General features: G+C 42.9%; 2 protein-coding genes across 2 annotated transcripts in view; one reads left to right on the plus strand and one right to left on the minus strand.

Annotated features, from left to right (window-relative positions):
- LOC115009147 (voltage-dependent calcium channel subunit alpha-2/delta-4-like) overlaps positions 1 to 14,727 on the minus strand; it is a 71,899-nt gene that overhangs the window by 30,053 nt on the left and 27,119 nt on the right. Inside the window, exons 19-27 of the mRNA XM_029432942.1 lie at positions 13,237 to 13,308; positions 12,039 to 12,100; positions 10,884 to 10,951; positions 10,663 to 10,708; positions 10,124 to 10,221; positions 9,939 to 10,029; positions 9,380 to 9,472; positions 8,629 to 8,750; positions 8,473 to 8,541 (exon numbers count right to left, since the gene is read on the minus strand). Of these exons, the coding sequence (XP_029288802.1) occupies positions 8,473 to 8,541; positions 8,629 to 8,750; positions 9,380 to 9,472; positions 9,939 to 10,029; positions 10,124 to 10,221; positions 10,663 to 10,708; positions 10,884 to 10,951; positions 12,039 to 12,100; positions 13,237 to 13,308 (721 nt within the window). The remainder of the gene's footprint in view (positions 1 to 8,472; positions 8,542 to 8,628; positions 8,751 to 9,379; positions 9,473 to 9,938; positions 10,030 to 10,123; positions 10,222 to 10,662; positions 10,709 to 10,883; positions 10,952 to 12,038; positions 12,101 to 13,236; positions 13,309 to 14,727) is intronic.
- LOC115009149 (leucine-rich repeat and transmembrane domain-containing protein 2-like) lies at positions 5,200 to 7,705 on the plus strand. The gene is given in 4 exon segments (XM_029432944.1): positions 5,200 to 5,245; positions 5,401 to 5,480; positions 5,482 to 6,085; positions 6,397 to 7,705. Coding segments are annotated over 4 exon segments (1,203 nt in total). The 3' UTR covers positions 6,870 to 7,705.

Genomic DNA, 14,727 nt, shown 5'->3' on the forward strand with positions numbered 1-14,727 from the left:
CTGGAAATCTTCACCATACTTTTGGCCATGTTGTGTAAAAGTGTATGGCTGTGCTTTTAATAGAGCGCGAGTCTAAAAGCATGTGGGAGTGAGCTTGTGTGTGTGCTCATTGTTTACTCGCTCTCTGTGGTTCCTCGTCCCGCCTCAGTGTGGATGCTGCAGTGTGTTTGCACTCTCTGCCTTTTGGACCGAACGCTCGGCTGCTTCGCTCTCAGGCGGTTTGGAGGGAAAGTGCAGCCACGGGGGGAGAGAGGCCTGTCAGAGGCCATTAAGCAGCTAGTGGGACGACATGTTAGAGCGCAGAACACCGGAGCGATGCACTGCAGATGAAGCAGGAACATCACATCGGCAGGACTTCAGCGTCAAAATCCCAACAGCTGAGTTTTAAATCGAGATAATAATCCACCACTTTTCCATGTCTGTTGTTTTGCTCGTAGCACGATGTCGAACCACAGACAGGAACCGAAAAGGCTGAAAAAGTGAATTTGAGGGTTGCTGGTTTGATTCCCTGGGTTGTGATAAATGTTATAAAAACACAGCTATGGCATCAGTGACGTGTTCCAGAGTGTTTGGAGGGGAAGTCCTGCCTTCAGGTTGGATTTACTGGATCACTGCCATCGTTAGGAGCTTTAGATCCACGAGGATCTGAGGTGATCATCACAGAGACATCGGGACGCAAGGGAGCGCTTTCTCCCAGAGCACACAGCTAGCAATTCTATTCAAAGAAATGGGCTTCATGTTGGAGTCAACTTATTCACTTTGTATAGAGGCAGCGTGAGCATTAGCTCAAATATGGACACACAGAGAAAGATCCCCAGCTGTAGAAACTGTATCAAAAGAAAGTCTGAAATAGGAAAATGGTGTTTGGTTTAAACATCTCTGTTAGCTAGCTCACGCCAGCTAACGCTCAGAACACGCAGTCTATCAGGTGAACGGGGCGGTAGAGTCGTGCTTTAATCACGAGGTTGGCGGTTCGATCTCCGGCTCCGCGTGGCTCCACCGCCCCCGTTGGTGTGGATGAGAGGTAAATCGGGTAAAGGTAGAAAGGAACTTGATCAGCGATGAAATGATCAGTCCAGAGTTAGAAAAGGACAGAATTGAACATTTCTGTTAAATCCTGCAGACCGCCAGCATCTGTTTCCCATCCGGAGTCGCTCGCTGGTTCTGAGGTTACCGGCTAACATATGAGGTAGTGTGTATTTACTACCTACTGCTGTGTGTTTATTACAGGAGGTCTTGTGAAAGGGCTTTAAATGGAAGTCTCAACACAACAGCAGATGTGTGATGATGACACCACAGTGAAAACAGAAGACAGAGGGAGCGCTTGTTTCCGACACCATCTGGTCTCACCGTCTGTCGCCCGCGTCTAATCTGGCTGATGGTGCTTTTGACAAGTTCTTTCAACGGCTCCCAAAAACTCCAGAAAAATCAACCTCTAAAGGAACGAAGGATATTTTCCTCTGCATGGATTTTCTAAGCTACAGGATCCTGAAATATTTATTTTGGAGCTGGAAACCCACAGACATGAGCAGAAATCAGGAAAAACAAGCATGAAGCCATGAAAATGATGATTTGGAAGGCGACGCTTGATGATGAACCACATTTGGTGCCAATGCATCTCGTAGATGTTGGTATTTCATTGTAAAGGTGAAAACTTTGACTTGCTGGTGGCGCTACAGGAGAACTCAGAAGATTAGGATCCTCTGAAGAACTTGGCCGGACCAAAGTGGTGGAGCGAACCACTCAGGCATCGTAAATTGATGGTTCTTCAGATAAACGCATCATCTCCATCCCGATGTGATAATCTTTGCTCTACAAAGACTGATAGATTGTACTTCACAGATAGACCTGCTGGGTAAGGTTTGAGTTTAGGTGAATGTGACGTACTCGACCTACACCCAGCAGCCTCTTTGCTCTCTATGGAGTCTTTAAAAGTCACGCGTCCAAAGGAAAGAGACACCAAGTGGTGCAGAGCGGAGGGCACGCTCAGAGAGACGCATGCACGAGGAGGGAGATGGTGAATCTCAGAAAATAAACAGAAGATGACATACCAACCTCTACGTTTGCTTTTGTTTTGGTCCTCGGCTTGCAGCTATATAAGTGTTGGAGTGTGTGTGTGTGTGTGTGTGTGTGTGTCTGTGTGTGTGTGTGTGTGCGCGTGTGTGTGTATGCATGCAACAGTGGGTGTGTGGAGTGTTTTTAGGGTGTACGGTGTTGTAGAAGTTGAAGTCGAGGTGGATTTTGTGTTTCTATTATTCAGCTCCGTGTGCAGGATTTATATAAGACAAGATCAAGTTCCTCCTGTTTCCACAACACGAAACATGATTTAATGTCCGTCTGCTGTTATACCAGCACCGAGGGGTCAGAGGTCATCTTCTCCATAGGAGGCTCAAGGATCTGAGAAAGGCTCATCCTCTTCAGTCGCGCTCATGTGACTCACAGCTGTCATTCAACGTCTTATCTGAGTTCTTCGGCCTGTAGACGAGTTTATTTTCTTTCACAGCGTGTTAGTATTGTGCTGCACATACTGGACCTGAAACCAGCCTCATACTTTATGGAGAAGAAAGGGTCTGAAACCTTCTAGATAAATCTTTTCTGAAGCACATCATGGAAACGTTTGTAGCTCTTTTACTTCTGGTCCATGGTTAAAAGAAGCCGCAGTGGGCACTGAGCATGGAGATTTCCTGCTTTTCTCTGTTTCATATGATATTAAAGTGACGAAACAAGACATTTAAAGACTTCACCTTGAACTCTGAGAAACTGGGAACATTTTTCACTATTTTATGTTTTTATTGACCAAACGATTAATAGTTTATTTTAATAGTTGCTCATTATTTTTCTGTCGATTGACTAATTGTTGCAGCTCTATTACAAAGTCGTGAGTACAGCAGAGATAAGAGCCAGTCACACACATTTACATGTGTTCAATGGGAGGAGACATGTTGATGTCATCAAAACTTATGGAAACAACAGTTTCTGACGTAAAAAGCTCTACGTGAAATATAACCAAGACTTCATCTAGACTTCTTGAGACCTGCATACCACTAAATCCATACATATGTGTATGTAATTATAACTCTTCAGAGACGGGTGTTATGGGAAACCTTTAGAAGAGGAGCCAGATGCACAGACCTCCCGAATCTCAACAACTCGTCAAATAAACCGATTGGTTAATCCAACTTCCTGTCAGGGCGCAGACATGAGGTGGACGCATTAATATTACACACAAAACGTCTTCGAGGGCCTCCTGTGCAGACTGACAAGCACGTTCAAGCCTGTATTTGGCAGCGATGACTGTTGGTGGGAGACTGTTTCACATCCATCCCCCCCAACCTCCACCTTCAGAGGTTTCGCGGTTATATGTATGTCTCGCTGGTTGGTTGCTTAAGCTTTTAAGCAAACAACCGATGCTGTAGCATGCAGAGCCTCGTGATCTTCTACACATGTAGAAGGTTTGCTTGTGATTATGATCTGGGAACGAGATGCTCTGACTTTGCACTTCTGATTGTTGGCGTCTTCATGATGCGAAATGACGTCAAATATCCTTCAGGGAGCCACATTTGCGTCTCCATACGTCCTCCCACTATCTCCCTCCTCTACCTGCATTGTTATTACTCCCGTTTTGTAATGTCAGTTGTGGCCTGAAGGCACCTTTCTGCCTCACGCAGGCCGCAGCAGAGTGACTGGCGTCATTGTGCAAATTTAACAAAAGAAAGAGCGGCAACAAAAGGAAGACCTTGAGGCAGCTGTTCTCTGGCTCTTTATAGCAGCTACCGAAACACGATGGAGTGACAGCACTTTACTTTACCTCTGCAGCTTTATCTCTCATGCCCCCCCCCCTACACTCTGAGTGCCCAAAACTAACAAAAAGATCCAGAGGAGGAAAAAAGAGCGAATGAAAAATGCAAAAATCATCAAAAATAAAAACATCTTTCTTGATTGTATGTGTGAAACAATGCTGACGCTGTGCTGTATCTGCAGCGTACAGGAATTGTGAGGGGGTGTTAAGAAGACAGAAGTTGGCATCGACTTTTCTCCGATGTTGCCAGATGAAAACACAGAGGATTATTTCACTTCAATATGAAGCCTGTGTGTTCTCTCCGAGCCAGAAAGCCAAAGAATGAAGAGGATTGAGGACAAGCGAGAAGCTGTGAATTACAGCACAACCCCGGCCCGTAATGCCAATATACTGTAGATCAGCTCCACAAGAGGCTAAGCTGTTGATGTTTTTTTAATCAGCGCACACGAAATACTCCACTTAATCTTGCATATCGAGTTGCACTCTTCATGGCGGCTGAGAGGTTTGAGAAACAGAAAACCATCAGTTTGAATCCGTGGAGCAGATGTGAAGTGTAAAGCTTGGAGTGAAAACGAGCAAATCTTTTATTCGCTAGCAATGAGATGATTCAAAGTAAAGACGTGTAAAAGCTGAAAGAGAGCAAAGTAAATCTAAACGAAGCTCACGGAGGATTATCCTCTGTAGTAAAGTAGTGAAGCAGGGAGGAGACGCTACAGTCGTTCCCTTTTCTCACTTCTCACGCACGACGTAAGATGAACATGAAACATTTTAACCACCAGTACAAAAAATTAATAAGCGTGTTTAAAAATGTCAAAATTACAAACTGGTCGACATAAAAACTGAGAGGAAACATCAGCTGAAGCTAGAAAGGACACGTTGTACAAACCTGGTACAACGTTCAGCGGCATAAATCAGTTGGGTTTCACTTTCTGGGGGAACTTTGGACATTGGAACTTTATTCTGCATATATATCGGAGCTGAAATGTTATTCCATCAGACAGCACCGGCGGTTTCTTCAATATGTGTCCGTTTAAGGTCTGAAGCGAGGGTCGTATGCTGTGCAGATTGTGATATTGGGCTATATAAATAAAATTGACTCGACTGTAAACTACATATCCTGGTCATAAACTAATTTAAGATTTTTATCAGATTTTAGTCTTTAGTCTTGTTAAACTAAACGGCCATCAGTTATTGAAATATATGTAACAAGCGATGGCCGTAACATAAACCTAAAGTCCTCCAGAAGACTCTTGTGTTTCTATGTTGAGGAACATTGAAGTCATCATTTCTGTCTCCATTTCCTTTTCTTCCAGGACGTTCTCCACAGCTGGACGTTGGTGTGAGCTGGCAGAGTGCAAAGACAGCTGGATGAGAGCCGCAGTGGAGTCAATGTGACAGACATGAAGAACCTGGACCAGTATGGACAAAGTCACATGGAAGGTCTGGGTGAGTCCGGACACACTTTAAACTGCTTCCATAAAGAAAGGCGGACACACAGAGAACCTTATTATAAACTTTTCTTTCCACAATTCTTGGTGTTGCAGTGTTGTGACTTCTGTCCGACAGAACGATGTGTTCCGTTTATTTCTCATGTCTTGCAGCGTGTGCAGCCCTGTCCAGTCTGGTGTTGGTTCTCCTGGGACTGCTGGGCTCGGTCCACGCTTGTCCTGGTGTCTGCAGCCTGCTATGGTAACACCACTGACTGCTCCGCTGTCGGCCTTCTCTCTCTGACGCCCGTCCTAGCACTGCTGGACCGGGACTCTTTGATCCTCCGCCTACCCCGAAACAACCTCTCCTCCCTGGGCACGACGGAGCTGTCCAACCTCAGCGGCGTGGAGCTCCTGGATCTTTCCCAGAATCACTTTTCCACCCTGCAACCTGGAGCTTTTTCTAGAGTGAGCGGCCTGCGCTTCCTCAATCTTTCTGCTAACTACCTCGGGGCTCGTCTGGTTACTTCTGACCCCAACAACAGCACTGATGTCCTCCAGGGCTCGAATGGGAGTCAAGGAGGCACTGGCCTGAGCAAGGATGTTTTCAGGGGGCTGTGGCGGCTGCGAGGGCTCGACCTGTCCTTCAATGGCCTCCTGTGGCTGCCCAAAGGCCTGCTGGATGGGCTTCAGAGACTCGACTGGCTGTCCTTGGCCAGCAACCGGCTGGTGGCCCTGGACAGAGTGACCTTCGAGCCCCTGGTGGGGCTCCAGCAGCTCCAGCTGGCAGGAAACCCCTGGGAGTGTGACTGCAAGCTGAGAGACTTCAAGCACTGGATTGAGTGGTTGATTTACAGGGGTGAGCAGGGTTGTCCAAATCTCAAATACTCTGAAGTTGATAGGTTTTATAGTCGGCTTTAAGACTGTGCCGGAGCGAATCTCTTTGTATTTTGTGTCTGTACTTCAAAAGCTGTCTAATCGAAGCAATTAATCTCCGCTCTGCAGGACGGATGTATGCTGAGCAAAGACATCTAAGAATATAATGACCTCCATCTCTCTCAATCCTCTCTTGTCTCTTCCCATTTCGCTCCTCGTCCTTTCCTCTACTTCCTCTTTCCCCTCCCTTTCCCCTCTCTCTTATTTTGTTTCCCCTCTCTGTCTGCTTCATAGATGGGCAGGTAGATGCGATGCAGTGCAGCCTCCCGGCGGATTTGAAGGGCAGGGACATCCGCAGCGTGCCAGCAGAGATGTTTAGCTACTGCCTGCAGAGTGCAACCAAAGAGGGCGCGCCAGGTTACGCCACCCGGCCCCCCTGCCCGCCCGGCCGGATCGGCAGCAACGAGGAATGTGTTCGCCAGCGCTACCGGCCCGTCAGTGTCCGTCGAGCGCACGGCACGCAAATAGTTGCGGGTGTGATTTGTGGCACAGTGTGCGTGATGATGGTGGTCGCTGCAACTTATGGCTGCGTCTACGCTTCGCTGATGGCGCGGTACCAGAGGGAGATGAAGAGCCGCGGCCAGCCTCTGATGGCTGAGTCCGGGGCCGACACAGACCTGGAGGATGGGCAAATGTCTTCTCCAGAGGAGATGCTTCCCAAAGAGGCCTGCGGCATCGTGCACGGGTATCGAATCAGCAGCTTCTGACCCGCTGCTTTTTACTGATTTTCGATCCTTCCAGGACGCTTTGGCTGCTTCTGCTCCTCAGCTGTCATCATGGATGACACAACGAAGAGAGAAACTGCAGATCTCTGAGCGGGGACTGATGGTACAGCTAATGGAGCGGACTGGATTCAGTGAAACTGGAATGCCGCAGCACTTCTTTTAATGTATGGATATTCTGTGAATTGTTATTCCCTGCGCTGCATCTCTCAGCCAGCTTTTAAACTCCTCTGAAGCTGCTGTTGCACTTCTGCACCTGGACTTCCCTTCATCTGTGTCTTTTCTTCTTCTTTAGAAATATGAAACGACCTTTTTGTCTTTGTATCCGAGCCCAACAAGCACAAGCTCCAAAAGTACAAACGTCTGTGAATCTGTGAAATGTGACATTTCTCCTGATGTTTGCTGCACACATTCTCTTGTTTTCTTCAGTTCTGTGTATTTTATGTAATCTGTGACATCCCCACAGAAATAGTTCTTCCTTTGTTAGGTGGATGTCCTGTTGAACTCCCTCTAAATAACAGACTCTGTGTTAGAGTCCTGCTGCTGTCTGGGAAAAGCTGCTTCATCACTGAGGTGAACTGCATTCAAACTATACTAGAGCTGTGCTGCCACCTAGAGGCCAAGCTTTGAAACACAACCTGTAATCCAGCACAAACTGTTACATCTGAGATACTGACTGTGTGAAGTGTGTGCATCAGCGCACGTATTAAGTGTAATGTCCAAATGTTTTCATTGTGTCCATATTTTAGTGATAAGCACATGAATCGTCGTCTCAAACTCAACTCAAGGACTGTTAATCATGCTGAAGATAATAAACTCTATATTTATCTAACCTGGAGTTTTTTTCTTATTATTTAAAACACCACATTTTGACAAACACAGTTCAACATGATGACGCCCAACGACAGGCGGGAAACCACATAAAGCATTAAGAAAACTAACAAAATGAATTCAACATCGCCGTCTTCTGAGATTCGTGCCGCAAGTAACGATTATTTTGATTATTGATTAATTGTTTGGTCTTTAAATGTCAAAGATATTCCCTTTAATATGATGTAAAACTGAGAAAACAGGAAGTCTCCATATTTGAGGCTGAAAACAGCTTTTTCTGACGTTTTTGACAATTTGAACGATTATTTTTCCATCGATCGACTAATCGTAGCTGCAGGTTTGTAACTGGCTTACAAAATTGTTGTCGTCTCTTTCAGTATTCTCTGATACAGGCCCGGTCACACCGCTCGCTGCTTTCACTTGGAAAGTATTTGTTTTGCAGTTTTCTTTGCCTTAAATCGAGCCGACATTTTCCCGGGAAATCGTAGCCGGTGGCCGACAGAATGTAAATGTTCTGTAGCTACTACACTGTGCACACAACACTTCCCCTGCACCCACTTCGTACTGATAAGTTGAAGCAATAAACTGGTCTATCTTCAGGACCTACCAACACCTGTGTAATGTTTAAAGGTCTTAAATGTATCGTCAAAACTGGACAAATTAAGGAAAAGAATCAACAATCAGCGAGCAAAGACGATAATAAAGAAGGTTCGACAAGACGGCCCACAGAGGAGATACATTAGAAGCAGGGACTTACCTCCGGCCATGGCCGTCTTCCCTTCGGACGACACGGTCACTGCCGTCGTGGCGATGATGTACTTCCCACCTGTGGAGAGAACAGTACGTCAGGGTCAGCTGACTAAAGAATCTGCTGTTCCTGCACTAAAGGTCCAGCGATGCTGAAGAGGCGGACCTTTGTCGCTGACGGCGTAGTAGTAGAAGCTCCCGGGAGTGTTTTCCACAGCCAGGCGGTACCACAGGGGGAAGTGATCGATGGTGAACAGGTTGTCTTTATCAGCCGCCGTCAGAAACGTTCTGTTGAGAGGAAGTACAGACAACAGAAATCATTCAGAAGATAATCCATCAGTGTGTCTTCGGCTGACCAAACACAACAACACAGAAAGCAGACCAGTGAGATGGAAGTGTCCAGTCACACTGAGAGGATGCAGCGGCCACTCCTCGCTTTCTCCTTCCTCCTTTCTGTAAGCTTGCCATTAACACCAGAAGGTTTGTTCTTATATCTACAGATTAAGTGTACCAGGCAGGAAGCTGAATAGTTCTCAAACCTGCTGACTGACCCTGAAGTGTCCTCAGAAGATAAAGTTGCTGTGAGCTTCTCTCTCGCTCAGAGCTGCACCAACATGTTGGTCATCAGCTGAGCTCAGCAGCTGCTTTCTGTCTGCAGCGTTGGATGTTAAACAGATCTGGAGTCTTTCTCTGGAACGGCGTCACAACACCTTTGTCGTGCAAGTTGTCACAAAGCAGCTTTCATGTTTCATCAAGATTATTCTTTCAGCCAAAGCTTCGTAGCAGATGAGTCCTCGGACGATGACATGGAACTGTGAACTTTTCTGCTTTACAGACTAAATCTTAGTCAAGTGTCTCTGAGACGAACTGTGAACTGAACTCGTCCTAAACTGTGAGTGCTGTCGGTCGAGTCTTACTTTGCCTCTCTGGCCTCCACTCCTGCGTATCTCATGATCCTCATCAGGCCGGCACGAGTACCGAGGAAGGCCGTCTCAATCCCTGGCTCCACCCTGCACGCACATGCACACACGCACACACACGCACACACACGCACACACACACACACAGGATGGAAGGTATGTCCAAACAGAAACTGACTTCAGGCTTGATTGGCACCTTCAGTAAAGTTCTGCACAATGAAGGCTCACAAACTGAACTGCTGTATGGAAACAAGAAATATGCTTCAGTCGGCTATATTATAATATTTTGTCTCCTTTTTTATCAACAAAAATACAAAGATTTCAGTAAAGGTTTTGATTTCTTTAAACTACATGTTAGTCTGGTCTCTGTTGTAGCGGACATACAGCACTGCACGTTGCTGCGGTCAGTGTTCACTGATCTGTTGACGAACATATTTAATTATAGTTTTGTTTGCGGAGACACCGTCACCGACAGTTCTTCAGCAGAAAGATGTTTTGATTGATTCTGTGCACTGGCCCTTTAACGCTTCACATTATCAGGTACAAGTCGTCTCACCTGTCGTTGAGCATCAGGGCGTTCCAGTAGGCTTCCAGCGGCGCCGTGACCACCGCGTCAAACAGCGTGTGCTGCAGCAACAGCTCATCGCCTGGGCACAAAACACCGCGGGTCAATATCGTTTATGTAAAGATGAAATGAGGGAGAAACTTTATACGTTTCTTATCTCAGTGTCAGAAACCTACACTCGAGGTCGGGCTCCAGCCCCAGCAGGTAGCGGATGGCGGCCTGAAGCTGAGAGTATTTCCGGTGGCTCGGGTCGGTGTCCGTCTCACAGTAGATCCTGAAGAACAACATTATTATATGAATTAAACCAGGAGAAACAAAGCAGTTTAATATTCTGTTCTACAGAACCATGTTTTATTGACGAGTCGTCACTTTAATATATATATATATATATAAATATATATATAATATATCACCATTTCAGAAACGTATGTTAGTTTCAAACTATTCAAAATGAAAATTAATTCTGCGGGGGGGAAAGTGGGACTTCTGCGAAAAGATTTCTTAAGGAATTGAATTAATAACATTTGTTTCATTAATTGTTTTCAATATTCATCCGATGTGAAAGAATTAGAATTAAAAAGTGTTATTTTATAATTACTAAGAAAAGATGCTGCAAATAAACAAAACACTCTCACTTTGTAATTTACGGTACAAAAACACAACATTGATATAAAGTGATTGAAGGTTAAACTTTGAATCTTTGGTGCAGACGTACCACTCGCTGGCGATGCTCAGGTCTGGGGAGGTGAGATCGTGCAGGCCTGCGGACGAAGATACAAACTCCTCAGGTTAAATGAGAACGTGCACGAGGGGGTTTATTTACATGCATAAACACGTTCATTGACATTATTATTTTTATTACTATATATATATATTATATATATTATTATACATTTTATTATTATTATTATTATCGATTCGTTGTGTTTTTCCAACCTTCCTCCACAGACACATTTCCAAAGAACATGAGATTCCCGTGACCCCTCGTCAGCGCCATGCCGAAGCTGCAGACACACGAAGAAGAGAGAAGAGACCGTGAAGCCTTTATATACAATATATATTTAGAATAAATCACAATAACATATGGTGTAAGATGCTGCCCCCTAGTGGTCACAATCACACAGCTGCAACTGAATATATCAGTAAAAGAAAACAGTTCTGGGATATTTAAGTTATTAATAAAAACATATAAACCAACATAACTCTTTTATACGTATCTTTTTATATTCTTTATATAAAGACATATTTAAATGAGATAGGCACTGAGTGGAACATTTAAATCAACTGTAATTGATCAGGGTTATTACACATCAAATTCAAGGACTTTCCAGGCACAATGCCTTGAATTCAAGGACCAAACACGGCAGAGACACGGAGGAAGGTTTCTCGAGGTTATTAAGTTAAAAATATATCTAAAAATAAATCGACTTTCTATTCTTGCACAAAATGTATAAATTAAAGCACCTTCAATAAATAATATTTATGTCCATTTTCAAAAACTTTCAAGACCTTGATTCCCCCCCCCCCCCCACAAATTCCCAAACTTTCAAGGACCCTGTGGGAACCATGGAAATTTGTTTTAAAAAAATCCAAATTGCATTAATTTATTTTACTGAAACATTATCAACAGGAACCTTTGCCTCACTTACTGCTGTGCATTATTAATGCAAGTTAAGCTTTAACAAAACTAAAGATTATTGTTATTATCTTATTATGTTATTATATAATTATGTTATTATGTTATTATGTTATTATCTTATTATGTTATTATTACTGACCCTTAAAATCACCAAAGTCAAACAAAACACAAACTAACGAACCGATCGACCCCCGTGTTCTGAGAGCTTAAATGACTGTTTTTGTGGATGGAGTCTGGTGTGTTTGAAGAGAGCGAAGATAACGGCTTCCCGTCAGAGACTGTATGACAGCAGCGTGAAGCAGGAGCACGTACTGAATACAGCGTGGTACTCCTGTACTATGGATAAGTACCTCATACAACTCGTTCACTTCAAAACATCCAACATGTCCCTTTAAAGCTTTAAACCCTTTAAAGCGGTTTCAAAGGCCTGAAGAGAAAGAATGCTGATTTACCTGAAAGGTGTCTCATCAATGTTTGTGTAGAAGTAGTCGTTGACGAGGTACAGAGGCCGTTTCTGTTGGAGGAGAAGGAAACCATTGTAGAATTATAAATTATATCTATATATATATATTATATATATATATATATATATATATATATATATATAATATATAATATATATATATATATATATATATATATAGATTATTCTATATAGATATAATATATATATATTAGATATATATGATATATTTTATATATATATATCTATATTGTATCTACATAGATATAATATATAATATATATATATATATATATTATATATATATAGATATATATATATATATATATATATATATATATATCTATTTTATCTACATAGATATAATATAATATATATATTATATATATCTAGATATATATATATATATATATCTATATTGTATCTACATAGATATAATATATATATCTATATATATATAATATATATATATATATATTATATCTATATAGATATAATATATATATCTATATATATATAATATATATATTATATCTATATAGATATAATATAGATATAATATAGATATAGATATATATATAGATATATATAGTATATCTATGTAGATACAATATAGATATATATATATATTATATATAGATATAATATATTTAACAGCAGCATTAACAAAGCATTACTGCCACCTACAGGTCTGAAGGGAAACTACATGCATGTCCCAGACAAACTATAAAGTTTACAATATGTACTCTTGTGCAGAGGTGGTATATAACTAAGTACATTTACTGTAATACTATAGGTACTGAGGTATTTGTACTTTCCTTTAGTATATCCATGCTTTGTACTTTTTAAATGTTTAAGCCAATATTGTACTTTTTAGTGCCCGACATTTATCTGATACATTTAGTTCCTCTGCAGCTTCAGACACAGGACATGAACCACCTCATGAAGGATGTGGTATTATAGAATACACCACGCAGCAGTAGGTTCAGTGCTTCTGCTTTGTATTTAAAGCACACCCTTCATTTACATCACATCACTTAGAGGACGTTTTATTTTAGCCTCGGCTCGGGGATGTCCAGGACGGAGTGCATCATCTCTCGTTTGTGTGAAAATTAAAATGTTTGTATTTAGAAACAAGGCTGAGAATAATCTGGGGTTATAATTAGGACACTTGTGTGATCCCTCACCCCTTTATCCACCGACGCTCTGATGCTCAGTCTGCTGCTGCCGGTCTCTCCCTTCACCATGGCCGTTCTCAGCTGCAAACACGGGAACAACACATTCAATACGTCAGATCAGTTCCTACGACGGCGTGTTGGGGCCATTGTAGGTTCATTACATAAAGTGTAACGGTGCCAGGGGAGGAAAGTTTCTTTCTTGTAATTCTTTGACTTTATAATCTCAGGGAATATTTATATTTATATTATTTACACGCTGTCGTACTTCTAAACCAGGGGTCGGGAACCTTTTTGTCAGGGAGAGCCATAAAAGCCAAATATGTTTTTATGCATTTCCCTGAGAGCCATATATTTAATACATTTGAACGCAACGTGTCAGTGTTTACTTCACGGGCGTCAAACTCAGGGCAATTATGATTTCACCTCTTATGTCTGTTGTTGTTGTTGTTGTTGTTGTTGTTGTTGTTGTTGTTGTTGTTGTTGTTGTTGTTGTTGTTGTTGTTGTCCTGCATTTTAGCGCCTTGAGATTGCTTTTAGCTTTGAAAGGCGCTTTACAAATACAATTTATTATTATTATTATTATTATTATTATTATTATTATTATATCCGGCCCGCAGGAACATATCATGTCTGTCATAACTGGCCCGCTGGTTTTGGTAATTAAATCAATGCATGGCACAACCACGGGGGGGGGGGGGGGGGGGGGGAACACATTTGAGGAAGAATCTAAATGTGTGAATGAAATGAAAGGTTTTGTAAAGCAACGAGAAACACAGCACAGATCTCTGGGACCATGTGAGCCGCACTGTGTGGGACACAACGAAGCATCTCACAGTTAGACCTGCAGCTTCAGTGTGATCACAGACACGTGTGATCACAGACACGTGTGATCACAGACATGTGTGATCGTAGACATGTCTGTGATCACACGTGTCTGTGATCACACGTGTCTACATGTCTCTGATCACAGACATGTAGACATGTGTGATCACAGACACGTGTGATTACAGACATGTGTGATCACAGACATGTGTGATCACAGACACGTGTGATTACAGACATGTGTGATCACAGACACGTGTGATTACAGACATGTGTGATCACAGACACGTGTGATCACAGACATGTGTGATCACAGACATGTGTGATCACAGACACGTGTGATTACAGACATGTGTGATCACAGACACGTGTGATCACAGACACGTGTGATCACAGACATGTGTGATCACAGACATGTGTGATCACAGACACGTGTGATCACAGACACGTGTGATCACAGACATGTGTGATCACAGACACGTGTGATCACAGACATGTGTGATCACAGACATGTGATCACAGACATGTGAGCTGCCTGTGGGAGACTCTGGTGCAGAAGGAAACTTTGGTCACTGCGTGTTTCCAAACACTGACAAACATCTCCATCTGTGTTCCAGCGTTCTGCTGATCGACTGAGACTTTGCAGCTCAGATATTCACGTTGAACTGCTCATCAACG

This window comes from Cottoperca gobio, chromosome 6 (genome assembly GCF_900634415.1).
Source record: "Cottoperca gobio chromosome 6, fCotGob3.1, whole genome shotgun sequence".
Classification (NCBI taxonomy): Eukaryota; Metazoa; Chordata; class Actinopteri; order Perciformes; family Bovichtidae; genus Cottoperca; species Cottoperca gobio.